This window comes from Athene cunicularia (genome assembly GCF_003259725.1).
Source record: "Athene cunicularia isolate RWA chromosome 7 unlocalized genomic scaffold, athCun1 chr7_part1, whole genome shotgun sequence".
Classification (NCBI taxonomy): Eukaryota; Metazoa; Chordata; class Aves; order Strigiformes; family Strigidae; genus Athene; species Athene cunicularia.
Genome location: NW_020799107.1, coordinates 28,408,807 through 28,435,292, shown reverse-complemented (window position 1 = coordinate 28,435,292; position 26,486 = coordinate 28,408,807). Strand labels below are relative to the sequence as shown.

The 26,486-nt window shown below is 36.5% G+C and overlaps 1 protein-coding gene across 1 annotated transcript in view; it reads right to left on the bottom strand.

The window, feature by feature from the left end:
* Positions 1 to 26,178, bottom strand: part of CCDC93 (coiled-coil domain containing 93) — a 47,868-nt gene extending 21,690 nt beyond the window's left edge. Inside the window, exons 1-12 of the mRNA XM_026852321.1 lie at positions 26,090 to 26,178; positions 25,540 to 25,653; positions 23,686 to 23,780; positions 21,069 to 21,180; positions 16,889 to 16,987; positions 15,454 to 15,510; positions 10,715 to 10,815; positions 8,985 to 9,024; positions 7,475 to 7,567; positions 6,957 to 7,007; positions 5,838 to 5,924; positions 1,009 to 1,170 (exon numbers count right to left, since the gene is read on the bottom strand). Coding sequence (XP_026708122.1) covers positions 1,009 to 1,170; positions 5,838 to 5,924; positions 6,957 to 7,007; positions 7,475 to 7,567; positions 8,985 to 9,024; positions 10,715 to 10,815; positions 15,454 to 15,510; positions 16,889 to 16,987; positions 21,069 to 21,180; positions 23,686 to 23,780; positions 25,540 to 25,653; positions 26,090 to 26,161 — 1,083 coding nt within the window. The 5' untranslated portion in view covers positions 26,162 to 26,178. The remainder of the gene's footprint in view (positions 1 to 1,008; positions 1,171 to 5,837; positions 5,925 to 6,956; positions 7,008 to 7,474; positions 7,568 to 8,984; positions 9,025 to 10,714; positions 10,816 to 15,453; positions 15,511 to 16,888; positions 16,988 to 21,068; positions 21,181 to 23,685; positions 23,781 to 25,539; positions 25,654 to 26,089) is intronic.
* Between the last annotated feature and the right edge of the window lie 308 nt (positions 26,179 to 26,486).

Here is a 26,486-nt window from a genome sequence, read left to right as displayed (position 1 = left end):
CTACCATTCTTTTATGTCTGTTGTTTGTAAGACTGAACATGTCACTGTCTCATAGCATGTGCCATACAGACACTTATCTTTTGGGGCCTTTGTACCCCCAGCATTTAATAGGTAAAACCAGTTAAGATGTAAGGTGTTACGATGTTACTGATAATAGCAGAGCAAAACAAAACAAAAAAAACCCAAACAGATGAAGGCTGCTGGTGCAGTGCTGTACTCGACAGAGTATCAACCACAGAAGTCATCAGCAACAGTTTTTCCTTGAGTACTATTTGGTTTTGGAAAAGCTTGTCAAATTACTGACTCTGATGCAATGTTTTCATCAGATTCTGCAAGCTAAAGATGGCATGGTGCCGATTACAGCAGTATGCATAATTAAAAGCAGCATTTCATTAATGGCACAGCTTTTCCACTTAACGTTTCTGCATTTAAATGGTAACAGTGTAAGTAGGTTGAAATACAGGAATGGTGGTTCTTGCTCTTACTTATAGATACAAACAGAACATAAGTCACAAATTCAAGAGCCTTTCTCCCCTAAAACAAATGTGAAGACGTGAACCAAGCAGTGACTCTGCAAAACCACCCACAAACAAACAAACAAGCAAAAAACCCACCTTAGTCGGTGAGACAAGCTGGCTCATATAAAGGACAGGGAGTGATAAGAAGTTATTTGTAGCATGTTTTAGAGCAACTTCCTAAATTGTTTCTTGAAACTGTGAGAACAGCCCATTCAACACTATAGCTAACAAGTCAAATGGAGATACTCTGTTTTTCTTCATATAGGTATGCAAAAAAAACAAAGGAAAAGCATGTTTTGATTAGCTAGCTCCCTCCTCATGGACAGGGCTATACAATTTTTTAATATAAAACCAGCCACATTGTCTTAGTAATAAATGTGCAAGCAAGACATTCAGAGATGCTGAAATGAATGTTCAGCATGACAAATTGCTGGTACAGACGATATCTGGCAAATCTTTTCTGGATGGCAAAAACTTTGTGATCGACCACATATATCAATGTTTTCTTCTTTATTATTACAATCAAAACACTTACCTCTTCCAGGAGTTTGTTTTTTTGCAAAATCTGCTTATTCAGAGATGCCACTTTCCTTCTATGTTGTTGGGCAGCTCCAAGCCTTTCTGGTCGCTCTTCAGTGGAAAGCTCAGATTGCTAAAATAAACAGTAACAGCAGCCTGTTGGACCTCATGCCATTACTTTTTGCTTCTTCAGTAGCTCAGAAAATACCGAAGTGGAACACACACGTGATATTCCTTACCAAGAACAGTGTCCCACTATCCAACAGAAAGAATGTTTACTAATTTATCTTGCATCAAGATAAAGAAGCATCTGAACAACTGAATTATATCCCAAAGGTAACACCTAGAAATAAAGTCAGCTGCCCTGGAACAGATAGAAAATACTATAGTATGCTAGGAAAAAAAAATAAAATTCTTTGGTATCATTATTACAGTTAAACCTGGTAGAGTTCTTAAATGAAAAAAATATAAACATGCTAAAAACACCTTAAGCAGTGGCACTTACTGAACTTGTTGAATCAGTGATGTTCCATACCCTGATAAGTAGATGCAGAACTTTCAAAAGCCTTGAATAGTTGTGTATTTAGATTCTGAAATACTGGGCTTGGATTCCTATTTATGCTGAGCAACAAGAACATACTCAGTGTGGTAGATACATTTACCACTCTAAGCGTTTTTTTACATGCGTGCGTACTGTGGACGCCAGTCTTTGAAGACTACTCAATCCAGCCTGCCTTGCCAAGACAGTGACTTACAAATACACAAGACAGCAATCTGGATTCAGTCTCCTTATCTCTCTGAACTGTGAAAGGGAAGATGCCAGAAACATTCTTTACCAGGAATAACATTTATAACAGAAAATGTATATTTGCAGTAGACAAAAGAATGATTAAGAAGTCAGTGATAGCTATACACCTAAGTGATTATTTGCCTAAACATTATCTGTACCCTTTGTAAGTCCTCACTTTAATACTTACAACCATCTGTTTTGGTAATTTGTTTCATGCACTCAGACTTTTTTTTTTCCAGCTAATCCATTTTCCAATATTTTGTTAGAAAACCAGTTAATTTTCAAGTATTTCAGTTGCTAATTTACTGAGTCTGTCAAAGACTTCAATACTAAGTGCTTTTTGAGTAATTACCAAATGTTGACAACCACTCCAATGTATAATCAGAAAAAATGTTACAGGCAGTATGAAATACTCCTCACTCATTTGCTCCTGGTATCCACTCTAGGCAGATGGGTAGGCAGGTCTTCATTAACAGCTTAATTTTAAATGAAAATAAGAGGCAAAAACCTGTCTTCCTCTTCTCCATTTTCTGCATTATTCATATTGAAGAGCAGCTTAATGATTTGTTATAATTTTACACCTACAGCAAGAAAAGACCAATTCTGACATCTTAACACAACAATTCATGTAACTTTCTTTCCATTTGTTAGGAAAGGAAAAATGCCTCCAAGCAAGACCTGTAACACTACATTATTCAAATGCACACCCAGATTTACTAATCCCTCTCCTTATTTAGCCAAATAACATTCTCTCATTATGTCATGCATTCTAAGACCCCATCCTATCTAATATGCATAACATGTAAATCAAGAAAAATAGAAATGTAGAGAAACATAAGCTAAAGCATTCTGAGACTAATCTTGCAAAAAATGCAAATCCACATAGTACAGCTCTGGCACAAAGAAAATGTCATGTGACAAGGACTATTAAAGCTTGCTTTTTGAAAATGGGAAATAACCATCACTATAATACTGAAGTATTAATGATTGATACTGATAATTAATACTGAAGAATAAATAATGAAGAGGTTGCTTCAGAAAAATCCTTCTGGTCTGCAAATAAACCTAGGAGTAAGCCTTGTGCAGCCAAAGTGGGCTAAGGGTCTGCTCTGCAGCAACACTCCAGCTTTAAAGTTACTGAGGAACAGGGTTCAATTTTTGAAGAAAAATGCATCTTTCAGCACAGAAGGAAGAAAGCACAAGTTATAGAGGCTACTTTGCTCTTGACACTATTGTTGTTACCTGGTCTCTTACTAGACTGAAACAGCAGTTGCCTTTTGAACATAATTTAAGAAAGCTGTATCTGAGCCCTAGAGTCTCTGACTGGATCAATTTGCTACTCTAGCTCAAAACAAGAACTTCAATTACATGTGACAAAAAGGTATACGTGGACACATCCCTCAACTTTTGTTAACACACGTTATCTCCACCACTGACAGGTATAGACTCACTTCTCCCTTCTTCCCCATTCCCTACAACTGCTCAATTGCCCTAAAAAGATTTAGCCAGTTCAAATAAACCAGTTAAACAAAAAGTGTTCGCAGTCTCATTTTCTACGACAGAATTTAAGTTAAAACACCGTATTAATTATGTATGAGGATCACTACTCTATGGCAACTCAGAAACTGCTAGCCAAAATAAATGGCTGATTATAGACTTTAAGAGCCTGACTCCCACTGTTCACATGTAAAAGTTTTAAATGGAAAGGGGGAAGGAAATATATGCCATCAATGTTATTCTTTGTAATGAGATTCTCTCACACACATTAGTGTTATAAACTTACCAATAATTAAAGATAATCATTACTCTACAGAACTTCACATTCTTAAAAAAGTCTCTGTACAGAACCACAAACTTCGTAACAGTAAATCATTTTGTTTATCTCTTCATGTTCAACCATCTCCTACTAGCAAACAGACTCCAGATGTTTATATCTATGACTAACTCCATCATAGCTGCCTCAATTTGAAGTCCACTGTCCTAAGCCCACTGGGAAAAAAAAAACCCAAATGACAGTCTCCACCCCTGTAACAGGTCAAATCTGTTTTCATCAGTCAAGTTCCATGTAGATCTTTAGCAGGCATTTCAATCTAATTTGCCATCATTTTTGTGGACACTTTCCTGAGGCTCAGGAACGTAAAGATAAAAATCATTGCATCTCACTTTATCTTTGAGTGTTTCTTCAAACCAAAAAATATAAAGACATCCAATTCAGTATCTTCCATGAATGACAACCCCTAACCATACTAAATAGTTTAAATGCTTATTGTATGCTACTTCAACTGACTGTGCAGGGTGCATAGTAATCACTGACAAAGGATTCTGTAAGTGCAAAATTATTTTGAGCCAACTTCTCAAGATAAAAGCAACTCGCAAACAGCATTTAAGACTGCTGAAAAGGATCCCTCTTCGGGCATTTTTGAAGGGGGTAGTTTTGAGACAGCATTTCTTTAGTTTTAGTCATTCTCTCATTTGACCAGGGAACAAGCTTTTCCTCCTATTCTACTCCTAGCAAAACCACTTGTTACATATGACTATATTTGTAAATTGAATCTCAGAGGAAGCATCCTTCTCACACAGTAAAATAAAAGCTACTTTGAGTAACTGGCCTTAGAAAGCTGGTGATGAATAGACAGATAAAAGCCATATTAGTAATTTTCTGCCAGGATTTTTAAGAAGTGAAGGAATAACACTAGAATCTTCCAACCACTTTACCCAGCAAGTTAACACAGCAGCAGAAAGGAGAGGCAAATGCAGAAAACTCTATGCATTGATTGTCCACAGAAATGCCATCTTCAAGAAAAATCCTGGCACATGGCAACATCAAATCTAGAATTTTCTTTGCCAGCTACCTTCACTGGGCCTGTGGATTCTATTAAGACTCTGGTAGACAAATAAGCACTGCTGTATTCTTCAGACTATATATAGTTACAAGGGTTAAAATTATTAGAACTATATCAAAACACTGATGATGATTCAGTAAACTGTTTGAGAAAATCCTTAGTTCTCTTTTCCTGGTGCATGCATGCACACAGAAATTTTGTTTTGGTCACATACCAAAATTTGAGAAGCAATATATTTTTTGTTTGACTTGAATCAGTTCTTGCTTTCCTGAGTATTAATCATTGTTCTACTATAATAGTCAAGGTCCTGCTGCCTTCTTTCAGTACAGAAGAAATGTAACATTGAAATATGACCCTTGGGCTTCTGTTCTTGCAATCCTTTATAATAAAGAAAGGGCAAGAATTTACTATAGACTCTGTTGAGTTATAGGATTTATCTCCCAAATGGAAAAGCTCCATACCTCATATGTGTCAACAAAAAGGAAGAAATATGAGAAGACTATTGGACAAATAAGAGCGACCTATAACTCATATCTGGCAGTGATGCATTGTATGTATTAATTGCTTGAAGAGCCAGATTTTCTTTTCACATTACTGTAAAAACAATCACGGTTCAACACTATAAATGAAGCTAATACACACAATTAATTGCCTTGACTTTTAAAAGCAACAGAGGTTTGCTTTTCATGATAGTAGATTCAAAACTAGAGATCCAGGGCATGACTGAGAATTGGGAGACCAGTGCAAGAAGATCCCAGTATCTGAAAATCTGAATGGAGGCCACCTTAGATTCTTCTCTGAGCAGGCCCACAGAACTGTATTTCTGTGCATTACACTGAATATTTTAAAATGCATTAAGAGTTTAGGACTCCAGTTTGAATAGATACCAACTCAGGCCCTTCTTTGTACATGAAAACATTTAAGCAGGTGCTTAACCCCAAACTACTGGTGAATGCAATTCAGGTATATGTACTATCATGCCAAAAGCTTGTGCATGTTTAAATCTCATTAAAATACTTTACTGGATCCTGCCTGTGCTCCTATCCACAGCATATAAGAGACAGTGTTGTTTCAAGAGAATCATGGCAATTAAGTTGGAAGCTTAAGGCCTAAATTAATAAGCTATCAAACACAACTTGGTAAAACACCGTCAGGTAGCTCACTTACCTTTTCAGCATATTCCGACACTATTTGCTTGATCTCATCTGACTGGAGTCCAACAATCTGGCCAACTGTGCTTGCTGTCAATTTGCCCTGCAATTGTGTCAAGAAAACATTTTGAGTTTTGGAACTGCCTGTGCTTTTTAAATGGCAATTTCTCCAAGCTCTAATTTCAACAGAAATGTACAAAACCTTTACACTGTGTAAAAATCTCTAACCATAAAAAAAGATCAAGAAAAATTCCACCCCCAAAAAAACTTTGCTGATAGAAATTTCTCACTTACAACCTTTTAGCAAATTTGAGCTCAGATTTTCAAAAACTTACTTCTAATTGTATTTTGTACACTGAATAAAACTCACAATTAGACCACATTTTGAGCCAATCTATAACAATGCAGATGTGTGAAAGAATGCATCTTTCAAACTGGATGTGTGGTACAAAGATGATCTTCAAGTAGAACTGAATTCTACAGTGGTTTTTCAGTAGAAAGCATGTCAATCAACTTTGAGACTAAACTTATTACTACCTTCTCTTCTGTGATTTCAGCATAAACAGAAACCATGTTTAACAACTGAATCTCCTACCAGTCCTCTCACCCAGAAATCAAAATGTAAGAATTTTCAAAATTACAACAGCCTACAAGTTCCGTTATATCACTGACAACAACTAATCAAGAAAACAAGATACATATCCAGTATTTTCAGTATCTTAGACTAATGGCGGTGTTTATAAATATTTATCAGTGCTTTGAAAAACATCTTCCTTCACTCTCACCAGTAAAATAATTACTCCTCTGGATGTCTTCACAAGATGAATAAAGTAAGATCATACTGCATCTTGGGTAGCTGCACTGTGATGTCTTTCCCCTGAAATTCCCATTGTAGAAACCATTTGAAAGAGGCACGCACTTATATAGCTTTTATCATTTAAAGGCAAATTATTAAGCCATCGGCCTCATAAAAATTACTGACTTCCTAACTGAACCATCTTTTCTTGCACTCACTTCAAGAAAATTTAAACACTGTCACTCCAAGAGTTCAGACTTCATTAACCTGATTTTAGGAATAATTGCCATAATCAACCATAATTTAAACAATGCTGTATGAGTTTTAATTGCTGCTTACCTCTTCTGTTGCCATTGCAGCCATTCCAGTCATCAGAGTTTTAATGCGAAGCTAGGGCAAAAGATGAGGAATTACACATAACAATTTATATTTCATTATTTAACTTGGTTCTGCCTAGTGACAGGGACACATCTATACAATTAGTAACATATAACATGTATTTTAATGTATGTAATGGGACAGTAAGTCTATGAAAGTTAAAGAACAGGTGGCTAAAGTTACCAAATTTAAAGAGAATTTCTTATAATAGTACAGGTTCATTCAAGAGTATCCAGCTCCCACAATCAATTGAACACTGGCCTTATAAAAAAGCTTGGATTCCAAACCAAAAGTTGAATTTTTTGGTATTAAACATCAACAAACATTTAATTTTGTGCATCCAATCAGGTTCCATATTCTCCTGTGGAAAGCAACACTCACTTTAGCTATACATGGAAATTTTCCTTCTCACAGAGAAGTGATAACAGCTGCCCTCCCCCCCAGTTAGTAACATCCATGCTACTATATATGTGGCACACCTCTTCAGCAGCCTGAAGATCATCTTCATCACAAGGCTCAGCTTTTCCTGCACCTGCAAGGCCTGGAGGTAGCGCAATTTTTTTATCTTCAGCCTTTTAAAGAAAAATACTATATTTAGTACTAGTATTAAGAAAGACAGCAAGAAGAAAATTGCAACATAGCTGTTCTGTTTTTATAAATACATTTCAGCTACTGGAACTTCCTCACATGCCAGTTCATGCCAACTGAAATGTAATCCTCTGATTTCGTAAGTATTCCAGCTGTTTAAGACAGTGTCTCCGGCTTTCTATGGACACATGTGGGTCAGAGATCTCTTACTCCACAGCCTTCTGAGAACTAACAACCTTACAGGACAACTAGCTACCCCAGAATATGATGTCTGCTATATACGAGAAAGATGAAAATTTTTTAACATTTAACAGAAAAAAAATGTGTAAAATTGCCTAGTTCAGTCAGAAGAACACATACCACTAAACTAATGTGAACTGATGAGACAGACTCAATTTCAATTGCACTACTAACCTAACTATTTCATCTTCCACTTTGGCCTTACTGGAGACTCAATTCATACAATAAACATGATGACTGTCTAATAGACAATATTCTGAAGTCAGTAATATTTCTGAATAAACAAAATGAACTCTATAAACATGACCGCTGTCTGGTAGTTACTTTGAGGGAAAGAGAGGTATACCTGGACTGGGAAACATCTCCATTTATAAAATTTAAATGTTAGATTTGCACGCAGAATATTGAGATAATGAAGAAAAGCAACCTTAATATACTCAATGCATTGCTGTGTCCATGACATGCTTAGTGCATTTCTTCATTATCTCTGTCTGCAATAAAAACTTGTAGCTAAAGTAACATCTGCACTGAAATAATAAAACTGCAGATACTCCGACAAGGACATTTTATGATTCCATAATCACCAAAAGCACAGCCAGAATGCTACTTTTCAAGAGGCATTATGATTTATTTATGGCACCATACCATGTTTCTCTAGCACATTAAATAACCTGTTATGTAATAAATGCCTACAACATTTCTTACCAAGCTGAACGGTTCTTTAAACAGAAAAGGAGAAACTCTTTAACAATCACATCATGCAACACTTAGTTAAAAGATTAAACAGACAGGATATGTCATTACCTCACATTAAAAAAACAAAACACCCAAACACTCTTTATTCTAAGACCAAAACGTGATCTCTAGGTACAGATGAAGGAAATCCTTTAAAAAAAGAAGACAGCAATCAATTGCATCTTTCATGGCATGAAGATTTTTAGTTCCAGTTAGCCATTTTTAAGAGATGGTAATAATAGAAGTTGAAGATGTTTATTCTGTTGTATTCCCTATCTATCTATCTATCTATCTATCTATCTATCTATCTATCTATCTATCTATCTATCTATCTATCTATCTCTCCTATATTTATCTTACAGTAACCAACACTTCAGTAAAAACTCTTCCCACAATAGAAGTATTTAAAATTAGTATATTTTTTACCTGTTCTGTTTTTCCTGCTTGTCTGCTAAATCCGTATCTCCTAAAAGAAAACAGTAACATGAAAAAAATACATTGTTGTTTACAACTTTCACAAATACATTAATTTTCTGTCAGTTTTCAACACAAGAAATACATTAAAAAGTGAGTTGTTTAAAAAAGACAACAGCCAGGTTCCAGTTAGTTTTGGAATGCTTCAAATAAACTAAATAAACAGGAACTGCAGCGTATTTACAGATTAATTTCAGGTCCATCTAGTCCTTCCATCATGATTTGCAAATCTAGGCTGTTCATAAAATACTGTCATGTAAAGCTCATGAAAGGAAAAAGCAATGTTCTCTTTCCATTTGGAAGTTAATCCTGAGCTATTAGCTGTATACTACTGAATTCTGGAAAGGCCTCAGGAAATTGTCAGTGCAATCTCTACTCCCAGAAAACCATTCATGCTTGTGTGCTTTGATGAATCTGCAATTTCCTTCTGAAGCATGTCATTCAGAGCTTTAAATATATACTCAAATGAACTTCTTTACATCTTTTTTTTTGAGGGAGAGGAAAGAAAGTTAACATTTGAGTTATATTGTTATTTTGGTAATATTATCTTAAAGAAAAAACGGGGAGAAAGAAATTTCAGGTATCAAGCAATTATCTTCAGTATTATGAAGCACTAAACCCAGCACATACACAGATACAGAAAGAAGGGGTGTTCCTGACTGACTAACTTAGAACTGTTTAATTCCTTCACTACTGCAGAAGCAGGACTGTTTATAAGCCTTTTATGGCTAAAAGTGATCCTCAGTAGCAGAATCAATTGTCACCAGTTCTCCATTTATTCAACACTCTAATGAGTAAATTCAGTCATATTAACTAGAGCATAACTTCAAGTATTGACAAGAGGGAGAACACTTGCTGATTTCAACTGCATGTCAAGAGAAATGCACAAAAAGTGTAAGAAGAAGAGGAAGGTACTCAAAATATTGAGACAATTAAAAAAAAAAAAAAAAGGAAATCTATGGCTCTGGGGGAGAAGCCACCACAGAAGATAAAAAACCAAATTCAAATGTCATTTGCACTCCTTAAATATTAAGAGCTCAGACAGCAGACAAGCTGTACATATCACTAAACTATGAAAAGAAAATTGGAAGTAGAAACTAGAAGAAACTCTGTAACCTTATTTTTATGCGTTTGTAGAGCTCTCATTAAAGCAGAGGGACTTCCAAAGGTAAGTGCAAACCCTGCTAACTTGGTCTCTATATTGAAGTTTGCAGAAAATAAGAAGACAAAGCACTAAACCATGCTTCAGCTTCCTGATTTAGCCACCACATTAGAACTACAAAAAGAAGCAACAACCTCAGCTCCTTTTTTCCCCACTTTCAGGGGACTCACTGCAAAGAGGCAATATTGTTTGACAGACACTACACCTAGAAGCATCATGAACTTAAGCCATTTTTATGAAGCAAAGAACAAGTATGTTAAATAAACATACCCTACTAGCAGCATAAAGTCAGAACTTGGGCTCCTATTGTACAAAACATTGGTTACACATGAGGACTATTCAGTCCCCAGAGAACTTACAGGTTAAACAGACAAAATCTGAAACAAAACAGGAGTAAATCTGAAAAAGTTTGATTCTCAAGTAGTACAAAAACCCCTCCACAATCCAAATTTTATATAGAACGAATGCTTCTAAATACACACAAAACAAAACCCCCAGACAATTAAATGAAGCCTTTCACCTGCCATATTCCAGAAGCGTAGCATGAACCTTTGATTCCTCGTCTAGCAGTTCTTCAGCTCCCTTCTGACGTTTATATTTTCTCTGGGGTTTGTAAACCTCCTGTAAGACAGGGAATGAATTTGAAGCTTGTAAAAGGCTTTTCTAAAATAAATGATGAATTGGTATCTAGAGTGATATATACCACTGTTTGCTTTCCAACTCAATATGCTTACCCAAATAAATATCCTTCACTTTCTCTTTTTGGAATTACATGATAAGATATTACCGAATTTAATTCTAAAAATTTTGCTATAGGAGCTGTCTTTCCAGGTTTTAAAAGAATTATAAATTATTTAACAACAAATACGATTTCTTCAACCATCTCCTCTATCCCATTTGAAAGAAGAGTCAAAAATAGCACAACCAACATCTATTAAAAAAACCACCCTATGATTTAGCTGATAATGCCAGCATCTAGAAATGTTACCTCCTTTGCAAGTCAATTCTATTTTTAATCTATTAGATAAGTAAATGTAATTATTATCTATTCAATGATCACAGGTTGCAATGGAATTAAAGCAGATTTTATTGCAATTTAAAGAACAAAAGTATCTTAAGAAATTCGGTACTAAAATAATTTGATCTTATGCTATCCCAATGTGATCGTATAGCTGGACAACAGCCCACCACAAAAAAACAAGGATTCACAAGTACTGTTTTGTGCTGATAGAGCTACTTCCAATTTAAAAATAAAATGAAAACAAAAGGACAGAGTGACTATCCTGACTGTTAACATAGGCACAACTGTTGTAACACTGTAAATATGGTCTGTACTAAACTACCTTTTTTCATCTTCCTTCCATATAGATCAACTATGCCAGTACAAAAGACTATATAGCAACATTAGAAAAATTATTCTACGTCAACCACAAACAAAATAAAACCAAAAGCTGAACAAAAAATAATCATGAGATGCTCAGCTTTCCCCAAATTAGAAACTGGAACCAAGAACACATTTACTGTGACTGGAATTATTTTTGCTGTTTGGTGAAAAGATTAGCATGCAGTCAGTCTGTATTGAAATATTGTTGTTGCTGGAATAAAGTTTTTGAAGTTAACTGAAGTCTAGTATTTAGTGCTATCCTGCTAGCAAGGATACTGAAAAAAACTAACCAAGAACCTGTGATCTCAAAGATTATTTTTTTCCTACGATTACTATTTTTTAAAAGTGTCCCCCTCAATTAGAGGACAGTTTTTCATCTTTTTCTGTAATTAAATTCCAGCCCTCATCCCAGCAGAGAAAAACTTCATCGTCACTTCCAAATAATCAGCATCAAAACCAAACACCCCCCTCTCTTCTAGACTGTTTTAAATTCATGTATTTTAAATCCTTTGAGGGCCAGGCTCAGAATGCTTAGGACAAATACATTACAAAAACCAAAAGTTGAAATAAAAAATTGGGCTTTCCATGTATACATTTAACTTCAGAAAATCATATTCACATGGGACAAGATTAACGCAAGAAGTTGCAACAATTCTAAAAGAAAATAAAAGAGGAAGATTATTTTTTTTGTTTGATCTGACTTTGTACAACACAAACTATTATTTTCACCATAACATTGCCAAAATAGCTTTCAATCTTTTTCAGACATGTAAGCCCAAAGTAGAGATTTCAAACAAGTGAAAATAGACAGTATTCTGGCGAGTTTCTCCTGAATTTGTCAGCTGCCCTTTGCAATTTTTACTTCATCTCTAATCTCAATTTCTGTCATCTTTCTTTCCAGCTATCAAATCTTGCTACATTTTTGACTGTCATATGAAAAAGCTTTTTAAGATCAAAAATCTCCCACAAAATGTACTTTCACACCTACAGAAAAGCAATGTAAGTCATAGAAGTAATTATAGCTCTGTATTATACCTGTGCTATAAAGTGTACGGATTATACCATGAACATTAGTCTTGGCATCAGATAATTGAGCGGTTGAACAAAACCACTGCAAGATAATCTCAATTCACTAGACAGTCACCTTTCAGCAGCAGTAGTTCCAATAACCATTGCTGATATTTAGTATTTCCTTTTCTAACCTTTAGGCCTGATCGTGACCATAAGTCTCACTGTACTGTCCCCCTGGGAAGAGAAGGGTAGGTCCTTAGATCAGAGTTATAATAATGAATTCAGACAACAGACTAATCTTTCACACTTGCTGGTCCTCTTAGGAAAGTGGATTTCTCTTCCAATTCCAATGCATAATGATTTAAAGGTGACCTGCAAAAGAGCTTTCATTTAACAGCTGCCGCCTTCTTCCAATTCCTATGGATAGATAGCACTTTCTCCCCGGAAAATTCACTGTGTGTTCTTCTAGACTGCACTCATGCCTCGATGCCTTAAGAGATCACATGAACTAATCTTCCATTAAGAAAATCAGGTTCCAGCTGTCGATCATATAATCCTGACAGAGCTCATACATTTAAGGAAGAGGCGTTTGTCTAACAATATCCCGAGCAGTGATGAACAAATGTCAAAACTTTATCTACCATGAAGATGCACCTAAAAACTAGAGATCTGTGATCCAGAGAAGACAGAATACACCTTTATCAATCCTGCAGATAGATCCAAACTGGGGAGAGCAGCCAGCACACCTAAAGGCAGGAGAGCTATTCAGAGATATTTAGACAGTCTAGCTGAATGGTGCAAAATGCTATCAAACTTTTAAGACTGTACCTTATTTTCCTTACTTTCCATTATCTGTTTCATTCTTGGACCCTGAATACAGAACTATTCCCTTAGCTGCAGAAGTAGACACACTCATATCCGATTCCAGGATCGTGATCTATGAATTTTAAAGTAACAGCCCCCGATATACTGGGCAAGTGAAAATCAATTCACTGGCTTCAACCAGCAAAGAAACACCTGATCTGGCCTACACGTAGCTTCTCCATCTTCACCATGTCATTCTCTTCATGCTCTAAAAAGCAATTTCAGAACACATGCTGGTAGATATGTAAAGCACCATGGGACTTTGGACAAGACATTTGACACATACTAGGATCCCTTCAAAGGGATCTCTTACTCAACTGCTAATCAAATATCTTCTGTATTTTTTAAAGTGACACTAAAAATTCTAGGTACTAGTGCCTCCTAACAGCATTGTGATTACTTTGTTTCTGTCTCTTCCCTGACAAGGTTAGTATCAGCTACTTGGATACAGAATCTTTAGCACTATTTCAAGACAATGCAGGTAGAAAATGGACACGCTTGAAACACTTGAAAAATTAGGACAATTACTCTGAAAACTGAAAATAAGCAGAAGCTCATTGAATATCAAGCGCTAATTGATACAACACACTTTTGCCATTTGCTTTCTTACACAGGTTTGCATTCTCTCTCAATGTAAAAGGTTATACAGGTGTACAAACAAAACAGTACCCATTTACTTGGGGAGTTAACTTGTAAAACAGAAAACAGATCTCACCAAAAGACAAGTATTGCTGGTCGGAGTAAGAGACTCATTGCAAGTCTGCTAATAATTAAAAAAACCCAACCAAACCACTGGGAACAACAGTTAGGGACTGTAATTGAAATTTTCAAAGAAAAAGTAATTATTCAAATCAATTAACAAGGGTTTTGCATTGGTCATCACCTGGAGACTTTCACAGCAATGTTTTTCTATAAACTCACACCATAATTCAACCACATATATTAGGCTCAGCAGCACTTAGGTCATTAATAGGGAAAAACTACCTCCAAAACATGACAAAAGAGTAAGATGACTTGTCTGGCCCGTTATGCAAGCTATCATATAGCTCATTACACTGGCACTTAACACCTCTATACATGGGTGAAGAGTTTAGGGTGTCTGGCTAGAGCTACCTGAAATAGCCTTTATTTTCTCAGAAGAGTGGGGTTTCACCATCCATTGAAGAGCCTTGGAAGCATCCCATTCAAAGCATACCCAGATTTCTCATCCCTTCTCAAATGCTGACCTGTGAATTTATCTTATCAAGATGGTCCAAGAAAAAAAAAAAAAAAAAAAAAAAAAAAATGATGAATTGACAGTCACAAGCAAACAGGGAAATTAGAGAGAAATCAAGGACAGAAACTCAAGTTGCTAGCTAGGCATCTAAATTCAGGTATGAGACAGTGATATAGCCAATGTATTTTACATGTCACTCCTGGTAGCATTCATGAACCAGCTTTCAAAAAACATAAACAAACAATTTATTCAAGAGGTAAGATGATCTGCATCTGAAGAGGGAGAATACAAGTGATATCACATTTCCCAACCAACATTTGCTACTTAAAGAAAACTTTTCCAAATTAGGGTATTTTCACTGCTAATTACAAAAAGTAAACCAGACAAGTTCTGAAATACAGACATTTAAATTGAGGAGATCATTGCCATTTTGATTAATTTCAAAATAAATAGCCCAGCCGCTGATACCTTCTAACAAAATTAGTGCACTAAGGGTTTAATAGTCTGTAAGCTACCTTGTGACTTCTGTTTGACAGCATGGAACTCCACACTCTCTGTGCAGGCAGTTGATATGGTTTATCTACTCATACAGTGCACACTTAAAAGGTTCTCAATCTGGTAGGTTGGTGTTTGAGACGTGGTCTAAGAATGAAGCTCGACATGTGACTTAATTGGGACCTTCTTATAAGAAAATCCAGGATTGGCTGCATTACACAGAATTAACCACCACCAAATCATTACTAAAACCGCTTGCTTCTTGATCATAAAAATCTAACATACTTACAAAGATATCAGTAACAGTTTTGATAGCCTTCTCTTTTCTTTGCATGAATTCATCATCCTGCAAGACATTAACAGAGGTGATTAAAAATACCAGAAATGGAGATTAAATCTCAAGCATTGCAATAAGTTTAGCAAACAAAAGTTGTCAAATAGTTTCTGATTGAGCTGCCCAATTAGTTGGTGAAAGGGTAGTGATTGCCTATAACACATAAAAGTATTTGCTCCTCTCATCAGACAGGTAGGCAGGTCTTTAAACTGTATCCAGATCAACAGTTTTTCTACTCTCTGCTTAGACAGTACCCAACACAAATGCAATCCCAGCTCACTATCAGGATCTCCAATCATTAATACACTAAGAACAAATGAAGTGGGGATGGGCTTAATGTGGAAAAGAGGTTTCTAAGCGTTAAAAACAATTTAAAAAAAAATCAAAACAAAATTCAAACCACCCCAAGCTAATAAAATCCAGCTGTCTTTCCTAATACTAGGGACATCTACTTTTAAAGCTGTTACTGAATTAAGAGACAAACTTGGGTTCTAGGTTTTAAATATGGCATTGCCTTGGGTATGCATGAACAGAACCAATGGCTCTGTACTAAAGGCACAAATCCAAGCTCGGTCCAGCTCTCCTCCTACACCAAGGAAACTTCATATCATTACTGCAGAATAGGAAGAAGAGAGGATAACAACACTGTTCTAAGCACACAGCTCCAAAGTGGGCAGCATTTGACTATTATCAGAAGGAGAAAGCAGGTGATCAAGGTATGTCAGACAGTGCAAAATTACTCTTACCACTACACTTCTAGACAAAAATGCACTTCTCACTCCTCTGGCCATCATATTTTAGAGAAAAATGTATTTCTTTTTAACCCAAACCTGTCACACTCTGTCCTTCCCCAAGTTCAGTTTCTGAATTAAGTTTTTTAGGAATCTAGTTTTCAAGAACAAATTTTGAGGTTTGGATACAGGGAGACAAGAGATGACTCTGAGCACTCTAAAACAAAACCCAAGTTACAAAGCATTAACAGCATATCACTTCTCATTTAGCTAAATCAGCTTCTCCACAGCACGCCCGGTGTTTCCCAACACATTTCAGGCAATGCAGCTCCAGTCACATGGTTACCCTGGATACACTGCACAGAGCTCCATATTCACTCCACCACCTGGCAAGCCAGACTGACGGTATCAAATACTGCAGAAAAACTAAGGCAATCAGAAAGCAAAAGTTAACCAGTAGCCATGAACTCTCTGTCATTATAGCATTTAATTTTTTTTTAATTTGTACACAGCTGAATTTGTACACAGATTCCTCTAGGACCACTTAACAAAATGACAGCAAAGGCAACTCTGGTATATTGTGCCAATTTCAGAGCTGTGAAGCTGGTACTGCACCTGAGCATTTGACAGAATAGAAATAAGAACTGTCTTGATCTTACCTCTGGTAGTCTATGAGCTTTTTGAAACTGTGATATAGAGTAAGAACGGATATAGTCTCCCATTTCTTCCCTTGTTTCTATTGCACGTTTCACCAGCCACTGAAAAAAACAAAAGTGGAAAGGGGAAGAATAGCAGAACCAAACACTGAACTACTGCATAATTATTTTTAATACATGATAAAAGCTACAAGCACATTTTAAGCACACAAGCAAATTTATCTTTAAACATGGTAATTCAGGGACCTCCTCCTATCAAAATGATACAGTATTAGCTATAATATTTTATAAACTTCATGTTTGCTCTTCTTCTACATACTAAGAAGCTCAGTAGACCAATCAGATAACACATAAGGTAAGAAACCACATGGATCTTCTTAAAATCAAAGTTTTACATATAAAAACCTTAATAGTTTTCATCATGTTCAACTATATTGAACCATACAAACCTTAATGAGCCATACTGTTCATGCTACAGCAGGATTCAATAATTCAAAGATCAAATGGCCTTCCCTTATAAGCTCCTTGGAGCAGAGCCTGGTATACCAAAAAAACCCACTCTTTTGAAGGTTATTTGTAAATACTGTATTGCAAAATTAGTTATTTTGTTGCATGATTTTCCCTTCAGCTTGCACTGTAACTTCTCATGTACTGAACTGCTTTTACATTTGAATTAATTTCTTACAGTAAGTCTGGCAAGAAAATTTTATTGCTAATTTCAACTATTAGGAATTCTTAGATGACAAATTCATTAATAAACAAAAACAGATGAAATTTCCACAAGCATAAGCAAAGCTCTTTGAAATTTTGCCAAATGAATTTCTGTAATCCAAATATTTATATCTTCAATAAAATCGTTCCAAGAAGAAAAATTAAGAGCATCTGTGGAACAGAAATGGATGTGGGCCACTTTAAATATTATTCTTTTAGCTTGCATCTTTAAGGAAGAAAAAAAGAAAAATACACCACCACCACCCCCCCAAACCCTCCTAAAGTGTCCTTCCAAAAATCTGTTACATAAACCCTACATCCTAGCAGAAGAAATCTACTACTCAAGCTAAAAATACATTTTAACAAAGTACATTTCACCACACAAAGTGTTATATTATCTACCAGTATTGACTGTTATTACCTGTTAAACATGAATAACATTATGTTATCAAAAGACAGAAGAATACATAATACAGAAAAATACACATCAGCAGTACACAAAACAAAGGAGTGTTAATTTTCTGCCTTTTTGTTTTCATCTACAGCATAGAATTGCCAGCACACCTCACAACTCACCAGACCAAGAGCTCAGTTGTACCAGCCTGCACAACATATATGCTGTTCTATCTTCAAAAAACTCAAAAAACCCCTCTACTGTACTCTACAAGCTATCAAAGTCGTCCTTCTGAGCAGGCCATACTGAATAAGTAATAAATCGTTCAGTTCTAGGAAGCACTGATTTACAGCACAGATACAAAAATATACTCTGCATCCTACGGGTTTGTCCCTCTCTACTGCCAGGCAGCCCTGGGGAGCATACTTTATAAAACAGTCCATGTGGCTTTTATACAGTCTGTGGGCATGGTCATCCTTCTACAAAGCAAGCTTGAAGTGTTCACAGCACCCGTCTCTATCAGTCTGAGTGGGAGGAGATAGGCTGGAGCTCTGGTGGAATCTGAAGCAATTAGAAGTTGAACAGAAAATGTTCTGGGCTCCCAGTGACAGGACCCAACACTGAACATGTCTTGTATCATTAGTTCATTATACTCTGACAGAAGACACCACTTGGAACACAACCTCATTTCACTGATCTTGGCTGTACCCGAGGTAGAAGCTATTACAACTAAGTTATATGCATTTCTATCAAATTTTCCTATTGTAGATCAGTCACTGTTTTCAAAACCTACAGCTCCACTGTGAAAAGACTTATCTTTGAGCCTTCTTCAAGAAGAAGCACATGCCCCTATGAGAAAAGAGACTTCTGACATTTATAAGACCACACAAAAAGTCACAAAATATTGAAGTACATTTTAAATAACGTTGAAGAAGATAAATCTTGTGGGCTGCTGACAGCCCACACAGGAGATCACATAAGAGACTGGATCAATCCTGGGATCCAAGTTTGAACCAGCAACTGTTTTCTGTGCTATAACCATGAACCCCTGGAAAGTAGGGTAAAATGATGACGAGAGAGATGAAAATGCAGACTATTAATTACAAAGCACATCTCAACGCAAGATTGTCTACATACTTTTCTCTGTGAACATAAGCAGAATTTACTAGGAACAGCTGCACACTGGAATATTTTTTTTTTTTTAAAGGTTCTGCTACAGTCTATGGCAGTAAGCCAACTCAATCTAATTTCTTCCTGAAGGGAGGGACTCATCTAAATTTCTCCCATTGAGTTCACCAGACTAGCTTGCATAGTGCAAGAGCTATCGGGACACAATGCCATGTGGAGGAAAGAGCTTCCTTCTTTCTGTATTATTTGGGCACTGATCTGAGATTTATAGATGACAAGTGAAATCTTGAACTGAACAGGGCATTGAGCAAAGTGTCATTATCAAATACACAATTCCTACGTGCCATGGTCTGGTCAGCCTAATACAGCTCTTGCATGGTCTTCTTCAGAACACAGTATACTGGTGACACCAATAGAAATTTTCTTGAAAGCCTGTCTTGGTCGAGATGAAATGAGGAAGCAACAGTATCTGGAGCAGGTAGAACTTCAGAGACATGAGAAAAAGCCACAATTTCTAAAAAAAAGATCCTCTACATGCAAAATAACTAAGCTCATCAAAAATGACTTCTTCACCAAGTATGGATTAGATATACCACCTACTGGCCAGCTACTAATACTGAGAATCACCGCTCTCAGAGAAATCTAGAAGCTGATTGCCTCCCTGCATAGAATTAATGTTTCTCCTTTCCAGAGGTAATACCCCAATTCAGGACTTTGGATAAGGCAGGACAGAGAAAAGAACACCTAGTGCTATAGTTTTTACAGCAGAAGTAACAGTTCATGTTCTCACTTTAGGAGAGTTATTGCTTTTCCTGTGAGAGAAGTCTTATATTTAATAAATATAATCATTCATTATCATCATCATCATCATCATTATCATCAAGTGACCTGGGCAAGAAATTAACCTGGGTTGGGATTTTTTTTCTGTAGGAAAATAAAAGTTCAGAAGTAAAAACTCACATTAACAAGACACAAACTTTACGCCTTAGGCAGCATCAGCACAGCTTGAAAGCTGTGTAACAGTAGTAGACACTGCCTAACTTTTTGTGGGGAGTGCAGTTAAGCGTGGTTTTCTCAGGAGCCTACTAGAAGATAACAAGAAAGAGACAACAAGATGTTTTCCCCACTTCTTATAAACTGAAATTTAGATTAAACTCTTACTTGCTAAATACTTTCACAGGCAAGGAGATACTTAACAAAAAAACCACGTACTTAGCAGTCTTCATTTTTCCTATTTATCAAAGATACATATCTGTGTGCAGATGAAAGTAAAATAAAAAAATGGAAGTAAAATAAAAAAATGATAATGACATACCAAGGATTCTCAAGATACCACACATAATCGGAACACATCACGTGTTAGCTTAATCCTTAAGAAAATGGAGAACTATGAGCATGCACGTGGTCAGTTAGCGGTGCTCAACAAGCACACAGTAATAGGATCCCATGTCAGAGCAATTTCTTTTTCCACCCATACAGTTTTTGAGTGATACAAATGAAGGATGAATTACACTTAAAGAATCAACGCCAACTGGTTAAAGCCTTATTCATACCCTTTTGATTGGATGACTACCTGCGTAACTTACTCCATAAACTTGACTGTAAGACATCTGTAAGACATATTTCCTAGTCTGACAAAGCAGATTATCAGATTCTGAAACAAGCTTAAAACTATTTTTTAAGCAGACATTCCACAAATGGCAGAATCTGACTCTATTTCAAAGAATTTTAAAAGTTTGTTCTGTGTTTTTATTAAATGTGGATCAAACAACACTTAAGAATGTTATCATCCACATCACCCAGTTCTTTAAAAACATTCATTCAAATCACTTCCCTGTGATTATTCATTAAAAAGTTAAAGAGCCAAACAATAATATAGATATTTGTTAATTTTTTATACAATTTTATGGCCTTTTTCAGCAAAATATTGATTCAACACAAAATTATTACCTGTACAACAGGAAATATATGAATGAAATCCAATCCCTGGATCTGATGTGGTTCCAAACGATGAGGACACTTCATTTTTGGTAATACTGACACAATTTTTTCAGTTAAGGCACTATTATAAAACAACAAAAACACACATTATATATGCTACTACAGTTTTCTTTGGTAAATTACAAATTATTTTTGCAAACACAGTTAGTAGTTAGAAAGTTCCCTCTAGTGGCTTCCGCTGCATACAGCTGTGAAAAGCAATCAAACTTTCATTTACAAAATAGCTTTTACACTGTACTATATATATTATTAGTCTGTGAAGAGGTGGTTAAATCCCTCTTGCAGGCTCCTAGCTTATGATTACATCTATAGTATTACACACAAAATTTCAAGATCTGCATATCTGGTCAGATGAAACGCCCACATAAGATATATCTACAAACACCTCTGCACATTATAATATATGCACACACGAAGAAACACTAGCCTTAAGAACAGTTCTACTAAGTAAAAGATATGCAATCCAAGAAAGTCCAGAATCAAATATAAATACTTAAAAATTTGTTTTATCAGAACTCTCAAAATATATCTTGACATTACTACTGAAACTTTATGAGTTCAAATATATATTGCACCCAAAAGCTAAATACACAGTATACTCCACATGGTTTTGAAGTGAGTAAAACTGAATTTGCTGGCAACCATCCCATCCTACAGCTCAGGTACAAGCTGGTAAAGTGAATGGATTATCCTCTACAAGAACATCATCCTGCTTCCACTGAATCCTTTCTTTTAGGGCAAGGTATTTTTTGCTGCCAAAGTAGATGTCAGCACTGAGGATGAACACCGTACAGGAAAAACGAGAACTGTTTTTCCATGAAGGAAGAAAATTAACTGGTCCAGTACTGACCACAATGATATTCATCAGTATTGCCCAAATGGACAACTGATATTCTGGAAGAACAAAATGGGAGCAAAAGATATGAGACAGAGATCAAAGTCTGGGAACAGAGCCTGGAAAGTTATACTGCCTGAAAGAAGTGAAAACTCTGACATAATTCTTATAAGGCAACTTCCACTATGGCACCATACAAATACTCTACAACATGAAAATAGCAGTGCTTCTCAGCATAATCAAAGCAAATAAAATTAAAAAAAAAAAAGTTATTTATCCAACAGATGCAGGATTCTCTCCTAATGCACATTTCCATGTTTATTTCAACCCAGCAATTAAATAATAGGACACCACAATACTGAGAAAACACAGCTTAACTTTTCCTTATCTTGAGAGCATCACAGAAGCACAGAGCCACCACCAATATAAACATTACAAGGACATCAAAACAGCCTATGCTTGTGTGACTCTAAACACTTTAGTTTTACAAATAATTCATTGTTGCTGTTTTGGGAGAGGAGCCTGGTTTTTGTTTTGCATGCAGTCAGCTGGAAAAATAACAGAACATTTTCACAGCAACTTAACTATTTCCCATCCTGCTGTTCTCAAGGATAACAAAGATGGTAGTGCTAGCTTTTATAACCGTTGTCTTCGTTCCTAGTCTCTACTTAATTCTGTGCATTTAACAATGCTTTTTGTCATAAGTTATCAAGGACGATTTGAGTGTCTCCAAGTCTAATGGCAATAACCACAAATCTTTATTTCTAAATGTATTACTGTCTTGCCAATGCCAAATGACTTTCAAGAAAACAGCAGAGAAAGATGTTCTTTTCAACCACATTCAGCAAACAAATCTCTTCATGCAACTGTAACTGTTATTTCCTGCAAATTTTAATTATGGCTCTTATCACAGAAATGCATAAAGAAATAATGTAGTTTAGAATGTATTCCCTTTCTCAGCATTAACAATTTTTACAACCTCCTTAATGCAGGAATTAGCTGGCTTGTGAACAAATTCCATGCATAAGAAATGGATCAATCCGAAATGGTCTCACTGGGTCACTATCGGGAAGAAACTCCTCCTCCTCAGAATGGGGCAGGTAACTTCCAGCAACAGTGTTACGCTCTAAGTTCTGTCTGTTGATGCCTACAATTCCAACCCAGAACCATAAAGGAGAATCAGAGACTATCTACACAGCAAAACTGCAGACATAGAGAACTCAAGGATGGCCGCCTAATGTTACACTTCACTTTCCAGCAGCGTGGTCTCCCTCTGCCCTTTGTTTTGGCCTCTGCATCATCCCCTTGTGCCAGCACAAGCATCTGTGCAGCTGCATAGAGAACTGGATCCAGGAACTGATTCATGTTAAAACTATTTTCCTTTTTCTTTTGATAGGTTTTAATCTGGATCAGTTCCCAATCCAGTTCGATGTGGAGCTACATAAATGCTTTCACTGCTTTGTGGGGACGTAAGAACATGGTAGTTCAGAAGGGAATAGCACCGCCTTTTCTGGAATAATCTTATTTCTGGTTTGAGAGTCTGTAGAACTAGAGTCTAAGAAACCCATAAACCAGTGCAACGTGTTGCAAACAGGTGGTCTTGAAAAGCAGGAAACCTGGACTAAAAATCTTTCTTATAAACAAGCAAACATCAGGTAACTTCAATCCCCCGCCCACTACTTCTTTTCTAAGAGGAAAAAAAATACCACACTTGCCATTTAATCAACTTACATTTTTTGACCAATAGTAGAGTTCTCCTGAAACAATAAATCAACATCGATATCAAAGCTGCAAGTAGTGATACACCACGTCATGCCGCCTACCACCTAGCAAAGGAGCAACAGCACAGTTAGTTCCATTTTCATTTGAAGAGGTAAAACCAGATACATCATAAAGAATTTATTTATTTTATTTAGAAATAAATTTTATTTATTTTATTTTTATATTATAAATACTATACAGCTTAGTATTTTCTCCATCCTCAGTATTCTTATATTAAGACTGGAATACATTTAGCTGGCGTACATATATCAACTTCTATACACAATACACATACACAAGACAGAAAAAACCCAGCAGACAGTGACATTCTAAATTCTTCTCTTAGCTTTACTAGAAACAACTCTCAGATTGAAAAACAAACAAAAACCCACAACAGTATGTTAAATGTCATGATCTTTAAAAAGTGACCACATAAAAATTTTATTAAGGATCATAATTTTTGTATGCATATATTTACTTTTATAGGTACCTTTGCTACTATTATTCTTTTGTTGCTGACATATGCAACACCAAGTGCTAGGCAAAGCATCAGCATAGTAATGAAAATTCCCAGCTCTATAGAAGTCTCTGTTTCAGGCCTTATTCCTACAGATACTTTGGCATATTTAAGCTCCTGAGCCACTTCATCAACTTTACCTAAATTACATAAATATTTAAAGACAACCTTGTATAAACATATACAAGATAACCCAAATGTATGCAAAGGGAAAGAACAGAAAAAGGGATTAAACGTGGAAGAACTTACCAACATCACACAGTAAATTAGGGTGTTCTATACAAGGTCTTCTAGAACATTACCCCTCTCACACTCCCCTCTGAAACAGTTAACCAGTGTCCATCCCTTTTATACTAGCAGCTAGATCATTTTCAATACCAGTGCTCATTTTTGCAAAGGTTGGGCATTGTCATGAAATAGTAACTTTGCAACTGCATTTAGGCAAGTATAAACGTGATGCATCTATTTCTACACATAAACGCAACAATATTACATCCTAAGGCAGTCTCCTTAAAACTCACTTTGTGTCTCTGTGCACAGCCTCCTGAGCAGCTAAGGTCAGTAATCCCAAGCAGTTTTAAGAAACTAAAATTGCATTGCAAAGTAAGGCTGTGCTATGATCAAAGAAACAGCAGAAAACAGAAGAGTCCATTTCAAGGCTGCTGTAGTTGTGTTTTCAAACCATAGTATGGGAATTTCTCACGGAGTCAGCACTAAAACAATTCAGACCTCTTTTCAGCCTGAACTTTGCTCACTGTCAGTATCACATACTTCCTGTCTAGGACAATGAAAGGTTAACATACATGGCATTCTAAAGGTATGTAAAAACAGCCCTGAAATAATCTCACTAGGGTGTTTCATTCTTATACAGAGCCTCTCAAGACAAATATTTCCTCATTTCTTATTAATAAATATTTCTTTTAAAAATTACCATGGTATCTCCAAGTATCAAGTCTTTCCAACTATTCTAAGTGCAGCTGGGAGACAGGAAAAAATTCCCATATATGAGACTGTAACTTAGGCCATAACACCCATAAAAAAAACACACCAGCATCTAGCTTGCATCCAAACTGTCTTCTTCAGAACAGGCCTTGCTACACAAAATCATTTTTTTCAAGACTGAGGAGGTCCTATCTGTCTGAAATTGGGTCATTTGCAGGATCATTTAGATAGGAAAGCCTCAAGCGTTGCAGGTGTCTTCTTTTTTTTTTTTTTAACATCACCTAAAACTGCTAAACTAACTAGCAAAAAATATGTAATCCTCATATACTTAAAAAAGGTTTTTAAAAATATTGCATTGGTCTCACCTTGTCAAAGGGTGATAACCCCTTGATTCTTGCTCGAAAATACCCAGCAGCCACCAACAGTTCCAAAATTTCAGTCAACTTGATGTTCTGTTCCTCATCCTCTCTTGTTTCAACCTGACAAATGAACATCGCAACAGTAGTTCAGTTTTTCTCCATTCTTCAATTAACATTTTCCAAACTTCATCTTAACATAGACCATGTATCAGGAAAACTTTGACTTCCATTAGCAATTTGGTTCCTAATTTGAAAGTCATTGAAGAAATAGGTAATGCATTTCTACACGGGTTTAACAAAATATTTTTTTTCACCTAAATACTTTAATCTTCTTTTACTGTCCTAGATCACTGCTTGCCTCCAGCTACGCAGAACTGCTCCTACTGTTGTAAGACAGATAATTTAGCCTCCATTTTGCACATTTCTTTCAATTTCAGGGTTCACAAAATCACACACCTCAATTTAATGCTTCTATAATACTTTTATTAAAAAAAAAAAAAAAAGGGAGAAATTCACGTGGAATTCCACTTTTTGGGTAATGCAATTTTAAGCTAACCCAAAGCATGGCAGTAACAAAAAGTAAACTCTGACGGGCAGCCTGGACCGCTTCAGTGCTCCGAAGCCTCATCAGCACAGCACCCCTGGGCTTCTGTCCCCGCGCTGCAGGATGAAACCCCACAGCCCCGGGGACGTACGGGATGCACCGGGGCACAGAGCACCCCAACACCTCCGCCCTGGCCCGGCGACACAGCCAACACGGCTTCAGGTCTCCCCCTCAGGGGCTGCAGGGACCCACCTACGCGCCCTCCCCGCCTCCCCTGCCCCAAATCCCTCCGACAGCCTCCTCCGCTCCCCTCCCACGGAAGCCTGGAAAGCCTCGCAAGCAGAGGGGACAGGGGAGCGCAATGGTGCCCGGAAGGTGACCTGCACAGGCGCTGCCTGCAGCCCCGCAG